The sequence below is a fragment of the Zerene cesonia genome, chromosome 7 (assembly GCF_012273895.1).
Source record: "Zerene cesonia ecotype Mississippi chromosome 7, Zerene_cesonia_1.1, whole genome shotgun sequence".
NCBI classification, from domain to species: Eukaryota; Metazoa; Arthropoda; class Insecta; order Lepidoptera; family Pieridae; genus Zerene; species Zerene cesonia.
In genome coordinates, this window is record NC_052108.1 from 5,819,801 (window position 1) to 5,842,544 (window position 22,744).

The 22,744-nt window shown below is 30.8% G+C and overlaps 8 protein-coding genes across 9 annotated transcripts in view; 4 read left to right on the top strand and 4 right to left on the bottom strand.

Annotated features, from left to right (window-relative positions):
• The window catches only part of LOC119828272 (WW domain-binding protein 2), a 5,447-nt gene extending 3,032 nt beyond the window's left edge, over nt 1-2,415 (bottom strand). The window contains exons 1-3 of one of the 2 annotated variants that reach the window (XR_005287757.1): nt 2,227-2,415; nt 1,550-1,724; nt 989-1,148 (exon numbers count right to left, since the gene is read on the bottom strand). Coding sequence is in view for 1 of the 2 variants with exons in the window: in XM_038350385.1 (XP_038206313.1) it covers nt 989-1,148; nt 1,550-1,724; nt 2,227-2,282 (391 nt within the window). In the remaining variant the exon portion in view is untranslated. The remainder of the gene's footprint in view (nt 1-988; nt 1,149-1,549; nt 1,725-2,226) is intronic. The other variant, XM_038350385.1, reaches the window with a different exon arrangement.
• Nucleotides 2,416-3,449: 1,034 nt separating this feature from the next.
• LOC119840827 (mismatch repair endonuclease PMS2) lies at nt 3,450-6,955 on the top strand. Its single transcript, XM_038367587.1, has 8 exons — nt 3,450-3,533; nt 3,608-3,767; nt 3,861-4,004; nt 4,083-4,284; nt 4,429-6,075; nt 6,179-6,377; nt 6,577-6,729; nt 6,804-6,955. The coding sequence occupies exons 1-8, from the start codon at nt 3,450-3,452 to the stop codon at nt 6,870-6,872; spliced, it is 2,658 nt and encodes an 885-aa protein (XP_038223515.1). The 3' UTR covers nt 6,873-6,955.
• Nucleotides 6,956-6,964: 9 nt separating this feature from the next.
• Nucleotides 6,965-9,625, bottom strand: LOC119840828 (glutamate-rich WD repeat-containing protein 1). The gene is made up of 7 exons (XM_038367588.1): nt 9,207-9,625; nt 8,943-9,108; nt 8,339-8,557; nt 7,998-8,134; nt 7,706-7,860; nt 7,395-7,609; nt 6,965-7,115 (listed from the first exon to the last, which is right to left on the bottom strand). Exons 1-7 carry the CDS (start codon nt 9,518-9,520, stop codon nt 6,978-6,980), a joined length of 1,344 nt encoding a protein of 447 aa, XP_038223516.1. The 5' UTR covers nt 9,521-9,625; the 3' UTR covers nt 6,965-6,977.
• A 481-nt stretch (nt 9,626-10,106) lies between these two features.
• On the top strand, nt 10,107-12,694 carry LOC119828324 (pentatricopeptide repeat-containing protein 1, mitochondrial). Its single transcript, XM_038350446.1, has 4 exons — nt 10,107-11,774; nt 11,847-12,016; nt 12,171-12,342; nt 12,419-12,694. Exons 1-4 carry the CDS (start codon nt 10,263-10,265, stop codon nt 12,653-12,655), a joined length of 2,091 nt encoding a protein of 696 aa, XP_038206374.1. The 5' UTR covers nt 10,107-10,262; the 3' UTR covers nt 12,656-12,694.
• On the bottom strand, nt 12,671-16,650 carry LOC119828325 (eukaryotic translation initiation factor 3 subunit L). Its single transcript, XM_038350447.1, has 10 exons — nt 16,488-16,650; nt 15,882-15,980; nt 15,571-15,735; nt 14,921-15,144; nt 14,589-14,721; nt 14,342-14,482; nt 13,940-14,227; nt 13,626-13,811; nt 13,170-13,403; nt 12,671-12,857 (listed from the first exon to the last, which is right to left on the bottom strand). The coding sequence occupies exons 1-10, from the start codon at nt 16,512-16,514 to the stop codon at nt 12,723-12,725; spliced, it is 1,632 nt and encodes a 543-aa protein (XP_038206375.1). The 5' UTR covers nt 16,515-16,650; the 3' UTR covers nt 12,671-12,722.
• A 390-nt stretch (nt 16,651-17,040) lies between these two features.
• LOC119828327 (thioredoxin, mitochondrial-like) lies at nt 17,041-17,848 on the top strand. Its single transcript, XM_038350449.1, has 2 exons — nt 17,041-17,373; nt 17,502-17,848. The coding sequence occupies exons 1-2, from the start codon at nt 17,189-17,191 to the stop codon at nt 17,758-17,760; spliced, it is 444 nt and encodes a 147-aa protein (XP_038206377.1). The 5' UTR covers nt 17,041-17,188; the 3' UTR covers nt 17,761-17,848.
• On the bottom strand, nt 17,842-18,715 carry LOC119828326 (uncharacterized protein C7orf50 homolog). The gene has a single exon (XM_038350448.1). It carries the CDS (start codon nt 18,548-18,550, stop codon nt 17,858-17,860), a length of 693 nt encoding a protein of 230 aa, XP_038206376.1. The 5' UTR covers nt 18,551-18,715; the 3' UTR covers nt 17,842-17,857.
• A 336-nt stretch (nt 18,716-19,051) lies between these two features.
• Nucleotides 19,052-22,525, top strand: LOC119828278 (ABC transporter F family member 4-like). Its single transcript, XM_038350391.1, has 5 exons — nt 19,052-19,399; nt 19,747-20,214; nt 20,809-20,940; nt 21,155-21,254; nt 21,705-22,525. The coding sequence occupies exons 1-5, from the start codon at nt 19,208-19,210 to the stop codon at nt 21,764-21,766; spliced, it is 954 nt and encodes a 317-aa protein (XP_038206319.1). The 5' UTR covers nt 19,052-19,207; the 3' UTR covers nt 21,767-22,525.
• Nucleotides 22,526-22,744: the final 219 nt, after the last annotated feature.

Below are 22,744 nucleotides of genomic sequence, written 5' to 3' on the forward strand. Positions count from 1 at the left end.
GGGATGCTGAAATAGATACATAGGTTTAAAGAAAGAATTTAAAACAAAATCAAGATATGAAAGAAAATACATGCATAAGAACTTGCTAATGAGAGTAAAAATATGTCTTAATGTATATATTATATACACGTCATAAATAATATATAGAAAATGAAAGCACCATAGAAGTACAGCTTTGAATTTTAAAAGGAAAACATTATAAACTAGCAGGTTTTACTAGTTAAAAGAAATTAACTTTTGAAAATACCTTTTCTGATTGAACTTGAATAATGCAATTCTATAGATTTTCTCATTTCAATTGCTTTAATCAAAATAAAGTTTCTTAATAATTTGCAAAATAAGAATTTTATATTCCTTGAAAGCCGGAGAAACAATGTTTTAATCATAATCGACCATTTCTTGCATAAGGCATGAGAAATAAAGCGTTCCAATTATTTGAATTGCATTACTGCCATAGATAGTTTATAAAGATACATAAATATCATCCAAGATAATGTAGTATATAGTGTAGTATTGTTACATATTATATATAAATTATTACATATAATTATATAATTAGCTATGCATGATTTAGTCTAACAAACAAGATAGGTAAACAATTGCACACACAAGTAAACTTTTGTTTATCATATCTTATGTCAACAGATAAGGAGCATAAGAAATAAGAGGTCATATTCATAGAAACAATCTTGATGTATCTACGAAGTTTAAAGTATCCCACCCTCTTTGTGCTCATTCACAAAGGTGGAGAAATATATTAAATATATACAAATTATTATTTTATTGCTATTATGCATCATCAGACAGACAGACTTCCCATTGAGCAATAATTACAATGCTTTAAAGAAACTATATTTTAGCTTAGTTTCCTAATGAAATATTTCATTAAAATCTTATGTAGATAATTCCTTAGATATATATATTTATTTACTTATATTTTATTTATTTATACTGAAATATATTATTTTATAAATGTATGAATAATTACCAAGGTGGGCAGCCTTCAACATAGCTTGTCCAAATTCAATTGCACCTCCTGATTTGAATGTAAGTTTAAACTTCACTTCTCCTATGAAATTTCCATTTGGCTGTGCATGAATTTTTCCTTTGATAAAGTTTGCACCAAACATTGGTTGTTCAACAGTTACCTGTATATAATAAACAGGTTTAATTACTTTTCCAAAATAGTGCACTTATTGTATATCAAAATAGATCATACTTATGCATATCATATGCTCTATAGTAATATAATTTTTGGCATGATAACAGTTATCATACTTAAAAATTTAAATGGCTTAGGCACAATGTTTTTTTCTCTAACTGCAAACATACATTGTCCTAATATATTAAAGACTAGCGTTTCATCTAGTGTGAATCCTGCATAATTTCCGATCCCACAGGATTTCTGGGACAAAACCATCCCAAGTCCTTTGTCATGTCAATGTTACTCCGTACGAAAGTTGAATAAATTGGTTAGTAGTTTAGGCATGAAGAAGAGATAGATAAGAGTTACTTTAGCAGTTAAACCATTAGTAGGGACAATACTTACATCTTGCAAAGCCACAAACGGGAAACTGAATGACCGTAGTGTATCTGTGTTCTTTTTAGAGTTATAAATCATCCTATGGGTGGTGAGATACATGCGACCATTTTTTGCTCCTTTAAACTCGGCCGTATCATTTCCATAAAACTCTACAGTGACATTATCGGAAAACAGTATGATGCTGAAAATAGGAAATAAAAACATTACTCAGTAGAAACAAATTTAGTTAAAAAACATACACACACAAACGCGCACTCACGCATATATATATATATATATATGTATATATATTCTTTGCTCAAATTGAGTTTCAGTGTAGCTTTTGGTTATAACAAGTTCTCCCATTATTGCGAAATAAATAAACAAAAAAACAGTTACTACTCAATACAAATACGAATTAAAAAGGGCAATACCTATAGGTAGATAGCTAGAGAACTGTATTTTTCATATTTGATGAGTTTTACTATTATCTCTTAACATACTGTGAGTGATGAGTCATGATTGCACCATTTTTATTGATTGTTTATCTTGTTAAAAACTCCAGTTAAAAGCGAACTTTTCCGTTTTAATAGATTGAAGAAGTAATAGAAATAATAATGATATTAAGAGAAAAGGTATACCCTGAATAACTTACTTATATTTAAGTAATATCTAAGACACTATAAATCATAAATATAACTCACCACTCTCCAGCGTGTATCAATACTCCATGATCAGCATGAGCTGTATTAAGAGACATTTTCGGTTATACCATATATTGCAATCTAGAAACGAATATCCAGAATTAAACTACAATAGAGCTGAAATCGAGTTCAAGTTTACCTACAAAACAGTCTCGACTTTTCTGACAAGTGACAAGTGACAAATTTATAATTCTATTACTGAGTATTGACAAACAAAGACAGACGCCACGAAAGAAGTCCACTGGGAAAGTATGTATGAACAATAGACGTAATATAATCTACTATATAAAAATAAGTCGGGTTTTCCTTCCTGACGCTATAACTGCAGAACGCACGAACCGATTTCCACGGTTTTGCATTCGTTGGAAAGGTCTTGGGCGTCGTGAGGTTTATAGCAAAGAAAATTCCGGAAAAATTTCAACAGAAAAGCGGGAAAAACGTAGCCATCTGGTGGCGAAACGGAGTTCGCCGAGTTTGCTAGTTTCATATATAACATACCTAGCATGTTATCTGCGATGTATGTCCGTGGTATAAACTAATTTCATAGATCGGCAGTCGGCTATATAACAGGTGTCAAGTTGTCTCCCTGCTACTGTATCTGAACCCTATAAAAAAATTTTGAGCTCTGATAAAACAAAGGATAATGTATGCATGTAATTCGAAAAAGGGTCACATATTTTTTTAATAAGCATTTTTATTTCTAATCAAACTCCCGTAAATAGTTTTCGATCGGTGTCCTTGTCGACATATTGCCAACTCAACAAATGATTAATTTTCGTACAAATTGTAGAAAATGTTATATTTTCTATCGTATTTTTAGGGTAACTAAGAATTTTGAAGATCAAAAGCCCTTTTAACCTCGAACACAAATCAACTGGCATATATATCAAATAAGTTAATTTACACGCTTGTTTTGTCCATAGCGTCATAGCGCCCGAAAGGTTGAAGCGAAATCTGGTTTTTGACCTTATATTTTCTGATGCACCGTCTTATTAGTAGTATAATGCAAAGAGTAGTATCTATAATACTACGGGTATATTGTCTTTGATAATTTATCGTCTCTGTTATATAAGTGTATTATTACTTACTCTGTGCACACACTTTTTGTTTAATGTGGTTCTCTATCAATCTGTGCAGCTAGTATTTTCAAATTTTATAACATTTTTTTGGATTATGGATATTTATTATTTATATTATTAGAAATATTACTTATTATGCAAATAATGGACCAAAATTTAATAAAAAACCAGAGTAATAATATAAAACCAATAAATACTAACTCAGTTCATAAAATATGTTCTGGTCAGGTATAAATAATAAATAACAATTACATAAATATCTGATAAACAATTTACAATATATATATTCCATTGTACTACAGGTTGTTTTAAGTTTAGCAGTAGCTGTAAAAGAATTGTTAGAAAATGCTCTTGACGCAGGAGCAACGAATATTGATATCCGATTAAAGAATTATGGCACAGAAATTATAGAAGTTTCCGATAATGGTTCAGGAGTAACAGAAGACAACTTTGCTGCTTTGAGTAAGGCGCTTAATTGCTAAAAAGGCTATTTAAAATTAATTCCTGTTTTTCTACTTAATCCCACATTTACTATTTTTAATGTTATTGTTGTAGCAATGAAATATCACACTTCTAAAATAAGTGAATACTCAGATTTACTCGGGGTCTCGAGCTTTGGGTTCCGAGGTGAGGCATTGAGCTCTCTTTGTTCCCTAGCCAATCTGGTGGTGACTACGAGACATCAAAAGAGCAATTATGGTAATGATACACACAACATATTTAATATCATTCTGAATATCTTTGTATGTTTTTTTTATGTTCTTTATTGGTTTCCAGCTACCAAACTTCAATATGATCAGAAAGGAAATATTATTAGCAAGACACCATGCTCTAGACAAGTGGGAACAACAGTAACACTGAGTAATTTATTCTTTTCTCTGCCTGTAAGGCAGAAAGAGTTCCATAAAAATTCAAAGAGGGAATTTAATAAGATGACTAATTTGTTATATGCATATTGCTTAATATCAAGAGGAGTGAGGTACAAACATTTATACTTCTTTAATCCTAACTCTATTGTGAGGGTTTTTGGATGTAGAAGTTATCAACATATCTTCTTATTAGTGTTAAAGATTTTGTCAACCTGTTTTTTGTTGTTGATGATTGTTTTAATTCTTTATTTCAGAATAACTTGTAGTAACCAAATAAACTCCAATTCGAAGTCAGTTGTTGTCGCTACAACTGGTTCAAAGTCATATAAAGACAATATAGCATCAGTGTTTGGTTTGAAACAATTACAGAGCATTGTAGAGATAAGAACTGAATTGGTAACTAGTATAAAAGAAAACATATTTAAAGGTCTTTCTGGAGAAGTTAAAGAAAATAATGAAACTATTGATATTGATGATGTTGAAATTGATTTGTCTGAAGACTCAAATGATTCTGAACAAAAAGGACAAGACTTTCAGAATGAGAGTTTTACATTGTCTCAAAAATCACAAGGATACAAAAATTGTCCCAATCCAGTGGAACTTGAAGGTTATATTTCTTCTTGTGAACATGGAAGCGGCAGATCAAGCACTGATAGGCAGTTTTATTATGTGAATTCAAGACCCTGTGAACCAGCCAAAGTTATGAAGATAGTAAATGAAACCTATAAACAATATAATCCCAATCAATATCCTTTCATATTTCTAAACATAAACATGGATAGATTGTCTGTTGATGTAAATGTAACTCCAGATAAGAGGAAAGTTTTTCTCACAAAAGAAAAAAATATTTTAGATGTAATAAAAGCATCACTGACAAAACTGTTTGAAAATGTTCCAAGAACCTTAAAAGTGAATTCATCAATGACAGATATTAAAGATGATGTTAGTATCAAAAATTTATATCAGCCTAGGATATTTAACTCATTTATGCAACAATTTAGTGTAAAGGAAGAAAAAAATGCAAAAGTTGGAGGAAATAATACTGTAGACTTAAAAAGGAAATCTACTACAAACCTCGATTGTTTTATATCAAAGTCAAAAAGAATTGATACCTCTGTAAAGGAAGAAATTAATATTTTAACTGAACAAGAGAATAATTTAGATGAACATGATGTTATTGATAAAAATGATGAAAATCAACCTACAAAATCAGATGTTGTAATATTTAATGACACATTAGATTCAGAAAAAACAAATACAATTTTGAAAAATATGAATGATAGTGACATCAACAATAAATCTCACAAATGTGAGTGTGTAAGCCCACCACATAAAAATTTGGGACCTGAAATAATGTATTTAGAAGATTCAGATAAATTGCCTGAGACTCAAATAAGGTCAATTTCTGATATAGTGTGTAAATCTTCGACAATTTACTGTAAAACAAAAAAGAATAATCAAAAGATAATCAAAGATAAAATTACACAAAAAGAACATTCAAATAAGATATCACCATCCAAATTTGAAAAGACTGTGACAGATCAAAAGGACTTTGGTAAATTTAATGTACGCAAAACTATTAGTTTTAAAACAACTTTAGAAGAAGTAAAAGTACAAGCTGAAATTTACAATAACGGAAAAGGAAAATGTTTGCCAGATAGAATAAAATTCCGAAGTGCTATTGATCCAGTATTTAACAAGAAGTGTGAAGAAGAGCTTAATAGAGAAATATCTAAAGATTCCTTTAAACAAATGGTAATTATTGGACAATTTAATTTAGGATTTATCATAACACGTTTGGAGGATGATCTTTTCATAATTGATCAACATGCAACTGATGAAATTTATAACTTTGAAACTTTACAAAGAACAACTGAACTCACAAATCAAAAGTTAGTTATGTAAGTGGAAAAATCTCATTTTCAACATAAGCTATTTTATAACTTTTTTTATATTACTTATTCATAACTTTTTTATTTAGTGTTCATATAAAAAATGTGTTAGTCCACAGCAACTGGAGCTGACGGGTGTGAATGAACAAATATTGATGGATAATTTGGATGTTTTTAAAAAAAATGGATTTACTTTTCAAATAGATGAAAATGCTCCACCAACAAAAAGAGTGAAATTATTAACTATACCAATGTCTAAGAATTGGATCTTTGGCAAGGATGATATAGAAGAGCTTTTATTCATGTTAAAGGTGAAATTACACATTTGATGTTTTAATCTTTTTTTCCATTCATATAAAAACCAAAGTTGCACATCTTAAAAAGGCCCACATAAAATGCCTAGGATAATTGGAGAGTATTTAGCAACACTTTTGAGCATTACTTTTGTATGAATCTGTTCATCTTGTGTAATTTATATGAATGGAGTTGACAGTTTTTTTTATATTATAGGAATCTTCTACATCAGAATACTACAGACCGAGTAGAGTAAGAGCCATGTTCGCATCAAGAGCTTGTAGGAAGTCAGTCATGATAGGTATGGCATTAAGCAAATCAGACATGAGACAGCTTGTTGACCATATGGCAGAAATAGACAAGCCCTGGGTAATTATTTGATTATTGTCATTTTTTAAGCGTTTTATTCATAATTTAAAAATAATAAAATTTCTTTCTTTTAGAATTGTCCACATGGAAGACCAACAATACGCCACTTGGTTAATTTAGCTATGGTGCATACCAGTGATTAAATGAATTTTATAAATGTTTTCAATTGAATCTAACTTAATCATGAAAATATTCTTTACTGTGATATTAAAAATAAAACTCTTAAGATTTTTGATTTTTTTTTTATTTCATACACTTATAGTTTTGAATATATTAAATCCGGTGTGTGCAGTTGTTACCATTACACCAGGAATTTGTTTATGCCAATGCAGTTCCTTAATATCTGTCTGTCCTTGATGAATGAACAACAATTGAGGTGGAAGATTCTAGAAAAAAAATGTTATGTTAAATTGTTATACTATAAACCAAATTATATTAAGACATAAGAAATTCGAAAACAGTAATATTGTTATTAGTCCAATGGGGCTTACATCTAAAACATTACACTAGCATGAAAGGAGATTCATTACCAAATTAAATTTCTTTTTCAAAAATCCTATAGTATTAACCAAAAACATGTACTTGTTCTGTTTTAGTTGAATTACAACCAGTTACCACATTTATTATATTTATACTTTATGTAATATATATTTAATCGCATTTACCTTTAATTCTTCATCAACAATTTCATCATCATCCCTTTCAACAGCTAAGTCCCAAAGAGCAACTTGGTTGTCCTCCCCAGCAGATGCTAGTACACTAGGTTCAGTCCAATGCCATTCTACTGATGTAATTGGTGCTGTATGATGTTTAAATGTTCCCACTGCAGCATTTGAAAATTGTCTCAAATCCCATATATGAAGAAATCCATCGTCTCCACCTTAAATAAAATGAAGGTTAGTTAGTATTTTAGATTGATGTATAGAGTTTTTTTTTTATCAAATAATAATTAGTAATAAATGTTAAAAAAGCTTACCACTTGCAATAAATGGTTCATTGCAATTCCATGATATTACATTAATATCATTTTGATGTGCATTTTCTTTCGTCAACATGCATGCCTTCTGTGGTGCAGCTCTTGTGTCCCAAATCCTTATTGTTTTATCAACTGAACATGATGCTAAGACATTTCTGCAAAAAAAATAACTTGATTCAAATTTCTTACATATAAAACTAAGAATACATATAGTAAAAATGATTCATCCATCTATTTCAATCTAATTATTTGAAGAATATTCTATCCAAATAATAACAAAAATAGGATGAACCTTTCATTAGGAGACCATTGTATATCTTCAACAGAGCTGGAGTGTCCAACTAAAGGCCTTTGGTCTACTGTCCATGAACCTGCTTCATTTGGTTTCCATATATGAATATCCCTTCTACAGTCGCCTGTAGCTAAGACCTAAAATTGTTTAGTAATAACAATTTAAAATTGTAATTTGATTCTAATGAACAGAGTTTATATTATATGCTTGTTCTTATTTCCTAAATACTTCTGTTCCAAACATGGTGCAGCAGATACAATAAATCATGAAGAATGTAGCCAATATTCTTTTTTATATATTATTTTTCAGGCTTGCATATTACTTTACCAAACTAAACTTACGCCAGGTTCGGTCGGACACCAATCCATACCAAAGCCTTCTTGCTGATGGCCATTAAAAGAATATAAAGGCTTAGCGGGATTGGTAACAGTATCAAGGTTGTATCTTTCTAATAATGCTGGCTCATCCACAGCTTGCAATTGTTGAGTAATATTCCATATGTCAACTCTTCCTAACTCAGACCAACTTGCTGCTAAGACAGAGTTTTTAAAGTTTGTTGTCTGTAAGAAAAATAAATATGCTTATAATAAAGTCAGTCTAGTAATTAATATGGAAAAAATTGTAACATGAAATAATCTTATCCTACTTCCTACTATATCCTACTAATCCTACTTATATTATTAATGCAGAAGTTTGTAAGGATGTGTGTGTTTGTTGCTCTTTCACACAAAAACTACTGAACCAATTGCAACAAAATTTGGTACGTAGACAGCTTGACAAATGGAATAATATATAGGCAACTTTTTATCCTGATATTCCTATGGGATATGGACTTACACGGGTGAAACCGCAGGGCGCAGCTGGTAAACAATAAGTCAACCTCCAATGACTAGTTATATTCCATAAATTAGTTCATACAAGGGTATTAATTATTTTCATACTTACTCTTATTCTATTTACACAGCCTTGATGTTTAATGATCGCAAATGTCATTTCTGGTTTTTTTTCCTCATCTTCATCATCATCATCATCGTCGTCCTCACTTTCTGATTCCTCTTCATTTTCTGGTTTTGAAGTTTGATGTAAATTTGACATTTTAAATACTAGAATACTGAAATTATAAAATTATAAGTCCTATATAAATCCATAACTTTTTTAATGTACGTATTTCTTTTGATATAATAATGTAAAGCGTGATAAAAAACATACTTATTCAAATGTGCGCTTGATGCTTGCGTGCCGGCTACTAGGTAAGCTGTCATTGGAAATTGTTGCCGATTATTCCCCAAATTATCTTGTATAATATCGAAGCTCAGACAGGGAGCTCCAGTTTGCGCTTGATGCAACATAATATAGGCCGATTGATCACAAACAAGGTGTTCGTCCTCTTTTAATTCTTGACCTGGAAGAAATGTTTTTGGACGATCGTCATTTTCGTCGTCTTCTTCTTCTCTTTCTTCCATATCATCATCATCGCTTTCTGATGAACTTGCTTCCATGGGTTCTTCGTTTTCCATCGACATAATGGTGTGTGAAATAACAAATAATAGTATTTAAATAGGTAACCCTTTAATGTTATATACACGTGAATGGATTGACTTTTATGACATGTGTTCATTTTGACATATTATGCATAACGATAGTGATATGAACTGATTACAACAGACAAGTACAGCCTATCAATAAACAGATTTTTTTTTCGATTGCCCCAAAAAATTGGCGCAACATGATTGTATTCACGCAAGTGAAAATTTATCAATAAATAGTTATCCTTAATCCATACTTATTTATTATTAGAATACAAAAGTTTGTCTCTGTTTGTATTTGTCTACGCTTTGACGGCTAAGCTCATAGATATGTGCCCGAACGGTTGAACCGATTTTGATAACATTTTTTCCAGTACAATTTGATCTTTGGCCTTTCGTCTGGCCTTACTAATCTTAACCTAATCATAACGTAAGCTAATGTGCAAGTCTTTATCTTACGTGTAATATCTCTATCTATGGTGCTGACTCAATTGCTTAAAGATCTCGCAACCAAGGCATTAAATCTTAAAAAAAAAAAAAAAAATTACAAAGCTCAGAGCTGTCAAACTTATTTAGAGCTCTAGGTTGTCAATTGTAGTCAAAATTCAAAACAAAGTATTGAATTAAGGTTAGGATTAGTGACTACAATGTATTACTTTTAAAAATTACATTTAAAACAAAGTGGTATATTATTGTGTAACTTTTATTTCAATATAATAACGGTACATAGACTAGAATTATGGCATCGCGTTGTTTTCATCTGATAAAAAATATTACTCAGTGTAGCACTTTTTCAATGAAGTTAGTTCGTCATAATTTCTCTTCAGTTAATATTCCTGCAGGAATCTTTAATGGACAGCAAAGAAAAGGCAAAGAGTATAAAACTGAGAATAATTTAACCTACTTGGAAGATCCTGATACGTTTGGAACCCTTTCAAGTTTGCCATCTGCAAGAACAAATGTTTTAGAAGACGAGGGTGACATCCAGGAAGAGAATTTTTGGAAAAATCGCCCTTTAAAATCACAAAAGCTAACAATTAAACAATATGCAGATATAATCAAACAATATTTAAAACACAAGAGATTAAAAGAGGCAATTGATATTTTAGAAATAAGAATGCTGAAAGAAGATTTAGTTAAGCCTGAAAATTATATTTACAACATATTAATAGGTGCCTGTGCAGATGTTGGCTATACTAAGAAAGCTTTTAAATTATATAATGATATGAAAAAAAGGTCTCTGAAACCAACAGGAGACACATATACCTGTTTATTTGAAGCTTGTATTAATAGTCCTTACAAAGAAAATGGTCTCAAACATGCAACACATCTTAGAAATGTTATGATAGAAAAAGGAATTCAACCTAATCTAACAAATTATAATGTTATGATAAAGGCTTTTGGTAGATGTGGTGACTTACCAATGGCCTTCAAAATAGTTGATGAAATGATCTCTAAAGGTATAAAAATTAGAGTCCATACATTCAATCATCTTTTGCATGCATGTATTTCAGATCAACATTCTGGATTAAGACATGCCCTTGTTGTATGGAGGAAAATGTTGAAATTGAGGGAAAAGCCAAACATATACTCTTTTAACCTTATGCTTAAATGTGTAAAAGATTGCAACTTAGGTAGTAAAGAAGACATACAACAAATGTTAGGTGCAATTCAAGAAAATACAATTTTAAATAATATTGAATTGAACAAGAGTTTATATCTTGAAGAATCAAAGGAAATGAAATTGTTACCACAATATACTTCAATTAATGATGGACCAAAAATAAATCTACACAAAGAAAACTTGAAATCAAACTCTAACTGTTCTCCACAATTTGAAATTCAGAAAGGTGTATCTCCAAAAGACATTACCATGCAGAATGATGATGAAGTTTCTTTAACTTTTGTTGACAACAGGAATTTACCATCAATACCTAAACAAAAAGTGCCAAATCTACTTTCAAGAACATTGAATTTAGGACAAGTATATGATCTCCAAGAAGTACACACAGTCCAAGATAAATTTGCTATTGTGGGTGGGCTAGATGACTTCCTGCAGCAAATGGAGTCCTATTCAGTTACACCAGATATCAAAACTTTTACCCAAATCCTGTCTGTTATGGATGATAACACAGAAGCAGAGATTAAATTGTTAGAAACCATGAAATCTAAGAATATTAAAGTTGACATAGCATTCTTTAACATGTTAATTAAAAAAAGATGCCTAAGATCCGATTACAAATCTGCTTTTGTGAGTAGTTACGATTTAAAATTGTTAATCCTATTTATATTTGAAACTATATCTAATTTTTTTTTCTTGTAGGATGTTAAAGAGATGATTGAAAATGAATCTGCAAAACATAAAAAACACCCATTCAATAAGAAACATAAAATAAAGCTAAATATTTTGACATATGGTACTCTTGCTATGGCCTGCAACACTAAGGAGCTTGGTGAAAAATTATTAAATGAGATGAAGGAAAAGCAGTTGAAGTATGAAATTTTATAGTTTTTTTATTCAACAAATTTACTACCAATATTTACATTATATGTAGTAATAGGAAAAAATATATTCTTGTTTTATTAATTCTATGTATTAATATACTCTATTGTCCATACCTCATATTATTTTTATATATTTCTTTAGAGTCAACATAACTATATTGGGAACACTGCTTAGACATGGAACAGCTCATATGCAATTTGGATATATTTTATATATACTAGAGGTGGTCAAACAAGAAAATTTGAATGTAAATGATATATTTTTAAAACATTTAGAATCATTCAATGAGAGGTGTGAAAAAATTATTGAGAAGGTAAGAAAGTTTTATGCAAATTATTGTTAATACATTTTAATTTATTATTCATATTATTTATTATATTTATTTTCAGTGCAAAGAAGGACAAAAGGATAGCACCTTTATTTTAGCTTTTAATAGGTATAATAATATTTATAATAAGTGGTTGACAAATGTTAATATTGAAGAAGTTACAAAACCAGAAGACCCTTGGCAACAATTTAAGGAATCATATCCTAAACCTATACAAAATGAAAACATTAATATTATTCAACCTAAAAAGTTTTACAAAAGAAATCGTAAATATGTACCATATTCACCAAAGATATAAAATAAAAGTCTCTCAATGAGTTCCTTGTTTATTATTTTTCACATTGCAAAAATTCACATTAAAAGACTTATATCTTGATGTGGTGTAATTTGCGATTGAGTTCTTCGAATTTAAGGAGCTTGCGGATGAAGAAGTCACCATAACGATGTGCAACCTTAGTATCAGCAATATGGATCATGTCATTGTCAATATAGAAGTCCAACTGAAAAGAAATTAAAATATATAAATGCATACTTACATTTCCTCATGTTTCAATAAAACATAATACATATTAAGGATGCATTCTAAAAATAGATATAAGGTATCGAACCGCGCCCATATAATTGCGCGGACTGGACGATTATTCTTAAGAAATTTTATGCAATGTGTCCAGAGTAACAAATAAAATTAAACTTAAAAAAAATAAGACATATTTTTTTTATAAAAATCTTCAAGCCAGTCAGACATAAAGACAGTCTTTAAATAAAGTGGTAATTACTTCCGCATTTACAACATCAGTACAGATCATAAATACCTCGGAGCCGCTCTGGAACTTTCCGTCCAGCCCGCTCGGCCCCTTCGTCCACACGACATTCTTCATCTTGTGCTTAAAGCACAGCAGGTGTATCGCGAGCGCCGCGTGCTCCCTCACCGCGTCCCGGTCACCGCCGCGAGCTGCAGACATGAACGCGGCGAGCTTGGCCATCGGCAGCGTTGTGTACAGCTTCAGGTACGAACGGATGGTTGGCAACATTTTTTGTTGACGCACCTGGGGAATGAAAATTAGTATATAGCATGTTGTACATGTCCAAAATAAATTCAAGAATTATAATTTTTTGTTCATGATAAGAGACATTATGATAATTACAAGGTAATGATAACATTTATACTTTACAATGTTAAGTTATTTAATAATAAAACACAATATACTTGACTTTTCCCAAGAATTTAGATGGTTCTTTCTTCCAGTATACTTAAATTAAGGATGTACCTCATCCATAAAGACTTGGGTCTGGTGCTTGACAGCATCTCGTCCATAATTTGAGCCAGGTTCAATAGGCGGTGGGCAAGCAGAGAGGAACTTGGGACAAGCCAAGGTAAAGCAGCTCTCAAACTCTCCAAGATCTCCATACTGCATCTTGAACATCTTCTCGTGATAGTTTTTTTCACGTAAGACCTGGTAGTATATTTTAATTTTATTAAGTATTATTATATTAATTTATCTTGGATAAATTCCAATTTGGAATTCACTTGAGTAGTTAAGATAATCTTACATTTGTAATAGTATTTATAAACTGTACATACTTGCTGAATAGACTCATCAACACACTGGGGGTGCAACACCAAGCAAATAGCAAGAAGGTGGTACATCTGTTCTGTCTGCTTATTGATTTGGTCGTTCTGGTAAGACCTTGAAGAGAACAGCTGTTTCGTGCGCTGCATATACAAGAGGGCGGACGACAGAGTGCGAATAGCGTCTGCGTAACGTCGCATCATCATATACGCGAAGCCCACGTAATACGAGGTGGAGATCTGACACGCTGGCACGTGAGAGTACTGGGACTTTTTGTGCAACTCAATGTTTTCGAGAACCTGTAATGATTTTATTTTTGTGAAAAATAACAGAAAATGTCCAAAATCAATTAACAAATAACACTAAAAAAAACTTTATTATCTACATAATATATGTTGTAAAAGAAAGCTAACCTTAATAGCTTGGTAGTAATCACCAAGTAGGGAGTGTAGACGTAATAATCCCACAAGAGAGAAGTAACCCAGCATCTTGTAAAGGGAATGGCGACCAAATTCGCCAGCAACTGAGTCAGGGTCACCACCTGCAGCATACACCTGTAACCCAAAGAAATTTTATTATCATTTTGATTTTGTCGGTAATTCTGAATTACAACTGTTATAAAAACCATCTAATACAGCAAGAATGGACTAATAAAATTACCTCAAGTTGGCGTTTAATATTGGACTTGTCCACAAGGGAATGCAAAACATTAAGAATGCAGAGTACATTCCAAGCCTTATTGTCAGTGTTTAGGGCTTCAATTTCAGCAGTGCTCAACTTCGATGTACGAGACCTGAAATGAGAATAAAATAAGTAACAAAAATGCAGATTTGTATTTGTGGCAATTTACATAAGAAAACATTTCCTCCAAAAAAGTTAACAACTGTTCATAAGTGAGCAAATTGAAGCAGGAATGTGAGTGTCATTGAAAGTGTATGCTGATTAAACCTATTTCAATATTTATCTCCTTTATTTATTGGTTCCTTCTTTACCTGTATTGTGCAAAAGATTGGAATTGGTACACAAATTCATCAATCAGCTCCCAAAGCCATTGATCAGGCAACTCCAAAGGCACTGGAGTTTCAGCTGACAGAATGTAGTTGAAAAGGTCACAATAATTGTAGAATGAGAGGAATCTCTGCTCTGGTTTCGGTCCACCTGGCACACGCGCGTAAATATCGCGGAAGTACAACTCTTTGTAGAGAATCATAAAAACCTGTAATTGGAGGTTTCTTTACATACAAATAATGAAATTACAAGATATCAAATAATTTAATCAAGGCAATTTTGAATACTAATAGTTAACAACACAGCAACATTAAAAAAAGTATCATTAAAATAAATTAAGTTGATTTTAAAGATCAATTTCTTTAGAAAAAGTGTTTATGGTTCAATTGTCTATAAATAATATGACAATTATTATTTTAAAATGAATATTAAATCTTTGTGATAAAAAATTCTTATTGCAATTATTATTAAACTAAGTGCAGGTCCGCACACTATATAAAGGTCTCTCCAAAGTTTAACAACAACTATTTTGATCTACATGGCATCAAAGTTTTCTAATGACTATTATGGATAAATTTTTTAAGAAAAAAAATATCATCAAACACGAAAATAGGAATCGTTCCAAAATACTTACATTGTCATTATCAACAATTGGTGCCACTTCTTTCTCATCTGGCCATGGTGTGTTTTCAAAGTATTGTTCAGTTAACTTGGGAAAGGTGTTCTCATAAAGGTTAAGAATCTCATATGTTACACCTTCATTGATCATGTTACGGAAGTAAATTAGAAACTTCTTTACCTGAAAGTTTCTTAAAGCTTTATAAATTGTATTTCTTTTGTTCTTTCTGTTCTAGGACTATTTGGCAAATATTTATGAATGGAATGTTGGGATAAAAATAAATGACATTAAAATATAACTGCTATAAAAATGTTACATTAAATTACCATGTCCGGCATTTGATAATAGGATCTATTATCATAATCAAGATCATATTGTGGATCACCAGTGTGTGGCTCATAGTCACCATAGGATTCATATCCACCCTGTAAGAAACATTTGAATAAAAACACATGAAACACCATAAAATAGTAGTTGAAACAAGTTTTGTGTTTTCATATTCATTATAATTTGTAAAATCTATGTATCATATTTATAAGTCTTTCTCCTCCGAAACAGCTGGACCAATTCTCATAAAATTTTCTGTGCAAACCAGCTAGGTCTGAGAATACGCCAACATCTATTTTTCATACAATGATAAGTATAAGGCAGAACAGAGATTTCCGGGTCAGCTAGTAAATATCTAATATTTTAGAATTACAAACGTTTATTTTTTGTGGATGGTGTTTATCGAGATAATACGTGATATTCCCTCCCCCTGTTTCTGTTTGTATAAAAATCACGAAAAGAGAAACTGTAAGATAAAACATATTATGAGCTGTGGTGCAAATTAACCTTACGAAATGTTTGAAGCAGTGTTATAATTTCACATATATGTGAACTCAACATATCATAAAAGGTTATGTGTAAAGTATACTGCAATAGTTACTGACCTCGTTGTAATCGTCACTCGAGTACATGATGTAAGGATATTTTCACTGCACTTTATTCAAAAGCTCATATGAATTTTTAATAAGCTAGTAATTTGAACTGAAATAATATGAGTAAGAATCCACGGTGCTAAAATGCCAACCTAAAGGAAAGACATAGACAAAGATTCCACAACGAAGTGTCAACAATTGTCAAATTTTTAATGTCAAAAAACAGGAGAACTAGAATTTTTCTAGGTACATCATCTATATTATGTTACTTTATCTATGAGGTACATGCAATGTTATTCCAATAATAAGTATCTACTTAATTTCAGACATAACAATCTATTTTTCAATGAAATTATAAAATGCAAATTAATATTAATATTATTCCGTCGGTTTGCTTTTGTTTAAAGGTTTAAAAACCGTATATCATTGAATCCAACAAAATAATGGAGGTTTCTATCTCATTTTAAATTGCTAAGTGTTTTTTGTTTTCAGAATAATAAGCTACGAATCCTAAGAACGATTTATTAGAAAATTGACATTGAAGATTGATTTTGAATTTGCGAATTTTTTGAGTTTGACATAATGACAATTAGCAGAAGCAAAATCGTATTTAAAGCCTGAAGAGTGTAACTTCTAGAAAAATAGTAAAAAAAATATAGTATCAATTAAATTTGCTATTTGCTGTGTATAATTTTTTATTCGATTGATTAAAAATGTTTACCCGTCATGCTACATCATTAATTTCCCGCAGTGGTTATTTCAATAAAACTACTCCAATTTTAAGGCAGATTTCAATCACTCCAATTAATCGAGAAATTGTAAAAATTCAAAGCCCAGAGGATTTCAAAGATAAAGTTATTAATAGCAAAGTGCCAGTGGTGGTCGATTTTTTTGCGACGTAAGATATATAACATTCCTTTTAATCAGTGATAAATTATAGATAACCTCAAGTAATTATTTGTTCTATTTTGCATTGAGGAGTCTTCGCATTTCTCTTTTATTAAAAGGCAATTTGTTCATTTTTAGATGGTGTAATCCATGCAGACTTTTAACTCCACGCCTTGAGTCAATTATATCAGAAAATAAGGGTAAAGTTGTATTGGCTAAAGTGGATATTGATGAGCAAACAGACCTTGCTCTAGACTATGATATAAGTTCAGTTCCAGTACTAGTAGCCATAAAGAATGGAAAAGTACAACAGCGTTTGGTTGGCCTACAAGACACAGATAAACTTAGAAAATGGATTGGACAGCTTACTTCTGAAGAAGTTAAAGTTGAAGCTTAAACAACAATAATTTTATTTGTATGTTATTACCATAATATTATTACAACTCTTGAAATGTACTAGTTGGGATTAATAGAGCAAAAAAAAAGATATTGTTTTATTCCTGTAAGCATTGTATTAAACTTCGTGCCCTATTATATATAACATCATCAGGTTTTGCATGGTCTGATTCTTCCACTTCTTCATTTTCATTGTCCTTTTCATTATTAACTTGGGATTCTGTCCATTCATCCATTTGTTTGATTATTTTGTTGGCATCATCCAATAACATTTTTCGGATATTGCCTTGTGCCGACTCAAAATATTCTAACAATAAAGGCCATGAAGTTTCAGGTATAAGGAGCTTTGAAAACTTATTTTTGTAGAGCCAAACTTGTTTAGCTTTCATAAATTTCCAATTTTGTCGGTCATGTTTCCACTGTGATAAGTAATTGAGACATTGAGATTTTAACTGATCTTTTGCTGCTGCGGCTGCCTCTGTTTGGCGTTGAATAAACTTTTCTTTCTTCATTTGACGAATGGACTTTTTATTTTTCTTACTTGTAGTTTCGGTCTCTTCTGAAGGCACAGCACGTTTCTTTTTCTTTTTAGGTTTCTTAGGCTTCGTTTCTGCATCACTGTCACCTTCGCTTTCGTCTAGTGGCCGTTTGTTCGAAAAATTTACATCATTAATGTTATTAGATTTATCAGCAACATCACAATTTTCCTCTTCTATATAGTTACTTATATCTGCATTGGATTCAGTAGTGTCTTTCGTATTCTTATCCCTTTTCTTGTCACGTCTTCCCATTTTAATATATTAAGATATAGAATAAGCTATATTGATTATACAGACACGCAAGGTGGCCACAAATTTTGTAAACATAACCTCTCCTTTTACGTCATGCAGCAGTAACCTAAAAATTGGCCATAAACTGACAGCTGTCGTTCTTACGGACGTACCTACTTATTTTTTCGATACCTCAATTTCTTCTGTTGGGATTTCATTGAAAGCTTTTTTCTAAGAGTGTATCAAATAAAAATGTATTAACAATAATGGTATTTGTTATTTCATAAAACGATATAGATTGCAAGTCAAAATGCGTATTTACTATTATATTATATAATTATAAATAACATTTAGATTTATGATTGGATTTGTTTTATATGAACATAAAATATTTAAAAAATGTTCTTATTGTTAAATCAAAACAAAATTTATAACTTTTCTTAAGGATACTAGGATTTTGAATAAAAATTATTAAAGAGAGAAAGGTAATTAAATATGTATAAAATTTTGTTTGATGGTAATAATTGATCGCGATTTTTGGCACGTCACAGCCGCGTCATCGTGTCACCGTGTCTGCTTTTATCACTGTGGAATTAATTTACTCGACATTATCATACCTTATCGTTACATTATATGCGGGCTGTAAAGTAAAGACTGCAAATATATATTAAAAAAAATATGGAGCTGTTAAGACAAGTGTCTAGCACACAATTTTTCTTTCCCGCGGCAGCTGTTGCGGTAGTGTTAGTATGTGCGGCTCTCGTATTTATGTTCGGTTTCCACACGGCAGAGCAGCCACAATTCGACAAGCTGCCTCTGGTCTTAGATGAAAGAAAGTCAACACAAAAGAAAAAGAAATTAAAGGAAAAGGTGGGTTCAATTTTAGTCTAATTACAAGCACAGGGCTCAACTATGTCGAAGTGCTAGTTAGCTAGTTTTATTTTTAACTCGAGATAGACACATCAATCAATTTATTCTCTCTCATTCTCAAAATGTTTATTTTGATTTTTTTTTTCGATATCATCCCTTTCATATTTAGTAAACATTGTGATAAACTAACATAGTAAAATTTAATCATAGGTAAGGCTAGCCTAACACAATTCTTATAAGATAATTTTCGGTAGCTGTATAAGGGATGTAGTTAAATAATATGTGTTAAACAAGTGATAATAAAGTAGTAATGAAGTACAAATTTAATCCTTCCTTAATTTTTATAGAAATCGTCACCCAACCGTTCATCTAACGACGAGAGTAAATCGAAAAATGAGAGCTCTAAGAAATCTCCTGCTAAGGAGAAGAAAGAAGAGAAAAAAGAAGTAGAGAAGCCAAAACCCAAAGTTGAGAAGGTTATTGTTAAAAAGGAAGTTCCTGCTGAACCTAAGAAATCAAAGAAAAACAAGGCAGTTGAAGTTGAGAAGCCAGCTGATTACGATGATGGACTTTGGGAAGAAGTGCCAAAGAAAAGTGATAAGAAGAAAGTGAAGGGTCCTGAGAAAGAGAGCCCTGTTAAGAAGAATAAGAAGAAGGCAAAGGAGAATGTTGTAGAAGCAGCACCAGTGATTGCTAAGGATGATGCTCCAGAGGAGACAATAAAAGTAATAAGTGCTGTTGGTCCAGATGTTGATGAGGATGCAGCAAGAGCTCTGCAGGCTCAAGTTGAAGAGCTGCAACGAGTTCTTAAAGAGGTATATAGATCTATATTTTGAAATATAGTTTAACTTTAATGTTGTCATTAATAAAACACATGTTATTTCAACACTATCTATTTCCATATATTTATATATTAAAGTTATAAAAATATGTACCTATTATTGTTTGTTGAATTGATAATTTTTAAAAGTATATTTAGTCTTAAATTTCTCATTGTATGTAACATTTAAGATAATCTTTTTAAAATATTATGAAACCTATCAGGTTCAATCCTATTTGAGGATTCCAAGCTAGTCTGTTTAACCTACAAAAGTATAAATATTGAAGCATAAATATATTGATTTCTGCCTATATTCAGTAAGTTTAAATGTTATTGTGGAAATGTAATAATCTTTTATTTAGTCATAAAAAAGGAAAACATGATCTTAACTTAACACTTGTAATTTTTTTTTAATGGAAAGGTGCCACAGTTTGATTGTGTCATATATGCCTAATAGTTTATCATGTTTGTATATGTACAAGTAAAAAAGAAATACACATTCTACCAGTTAACTGCAAATAATTGAAAATCTAGTTTATTAGTGTTTATTTCAGTTTATTTGTAATGGTCATTGTTTGTCATTCATTAGGCAGAACGGCGTGACCAGGGTCTTGCTCCTGAAGAAGAGGAGGAGGCACCTGAAAAGGAATTGACCGAAGTGAAGGATTTAAGGAGCAACAAGAAGAAGGAAAATAAGGAAAAACAAAATAAAAAGAAGGAGGTATGTTTCAAATAGAACACAACATTTAATATGTAAACTAACAAACATGACCATATTTGAATTAAAATGGAATTTATCTGAAGTACAGAATTTTCGATAATTGTATTAATTTAATGAAATAGGAAAAAACTTGGAAATTTTTAGCACTAATTACTCAATGTAAATTATTAAATATACATATTGAAGGTTATACAATAACATATGTAAATTACAGGCTGCAGCTGTTGCCAAGACCGTGTCTAAATCGGAGGAGAATTCAGACTCCGATAAACAAGAAGAGAAAGGTACTGCGCCTGTATTTGATGAGCTTGGTGGTGAGTTTCATTTTTAAAAATAAAAATTAATAAAGTACACATTAAAAAATAGGTTTCATTAGTGCATTTCAATATCTTAGCAAGAGCAATTGTATTTGATCATAAGTTATTCAATTGAAATATTAAGAAATTTTCAAATATAATATTGGTGGAATATTTATAAAAGTACACAATTACTTTAGCCAGTCTGACAATAAAAACCTATTGCTAAGTATTTTTAAAATTTGCTAAATCAGCTTTGTTAAATCAGCAAACAATTTTAGCTCAAATTCACTTTAGACTGTTGTTTAAAGGTTTACATGCCTTATTACATTATTTTTTATTAAGAAAACAAGAACTGGCTGATTTATGACCGCTAAAGAAAGGAGACAACAATTCATACTCAATCTGTTATTGTCCTTTGTAAAGTTTTAAGCAACACTCAATAAATTCTCGTGATTTTTTTTCCAGATACTTGGACCGAAGCTAAAGTATCCAAGAAGAGCAAAAAGAAAGCACGCAAAGATCAGTGAGGTGTGAAGTTAGCACACAAGAGTGCGGGCACCACCCGAAGTTAGCTCAATGCCTTTCACCACACTTATAAAACTACATCATTTCATATTTATCATGACATTTAATTAAAAAAGTTTTCTTTAGGTCATAAAGAATTACTTAAGAAAAAAAAATTATAAAAAAATATATTTATTATTGACATTATCTCAGTGATACTCTTGATTTGTGGATTTATAAGGTGTGGTTTATCATAAGTAACTTACCTTACATTGCATATTCATACTTCATACGTCCATGTTTTAGTTACATATTTTATGTTATGACTTTGTTTTTTTTTAATAATTTAATTATTGTTTTCCCTTGAGCATAATGTTTTTTTTATTTGTTGTAAGAGTCACTATATTTCCATAAGTTTGTGGAATCTGCAATATTTTGGTGAGATGTTAAAAAAATGATATTACTAGAAAATTCGTATTCTTGTGTGACAGAAGTATGTAAACAATAGTTGCTTTTATACAGTACCTCTGTAGTTAATATATTATCACCTCATAAATACTAACATAATATTAAATGTTGGTGAATTTTTGGTGCTTCTAGTAGTAAGTGTAATTTAATCCTTATTCATTCCATTCTGAAGTTTAATTGTAGCAAATGTAGTGTTAAACTTGTATTTTTCAATCTAGCCTTTACAGATCTCTTAGTAGTTTACAACAAAATATGATTATTTGGACCAAATCTTCATAAAAAATATGTCAATAAAACAGATCTCAAAAAAAAAAGAAAAGAACTACTTCAAAGGATATTTGCCGTCCATCCACATAACATTAAATCTTTCTCTGCTGGAAATCTTTACTGTTGATACATATCTTAAACGTTTTATCTAAAACTACCATAATAGAATGGTATTGCATGCATGAGAGACCATGTTTTATTGCAGATTCCTATTTTGTATATTTAGATTTAAGAGAAATGAATGATCAAGAGGTATATATGTAATT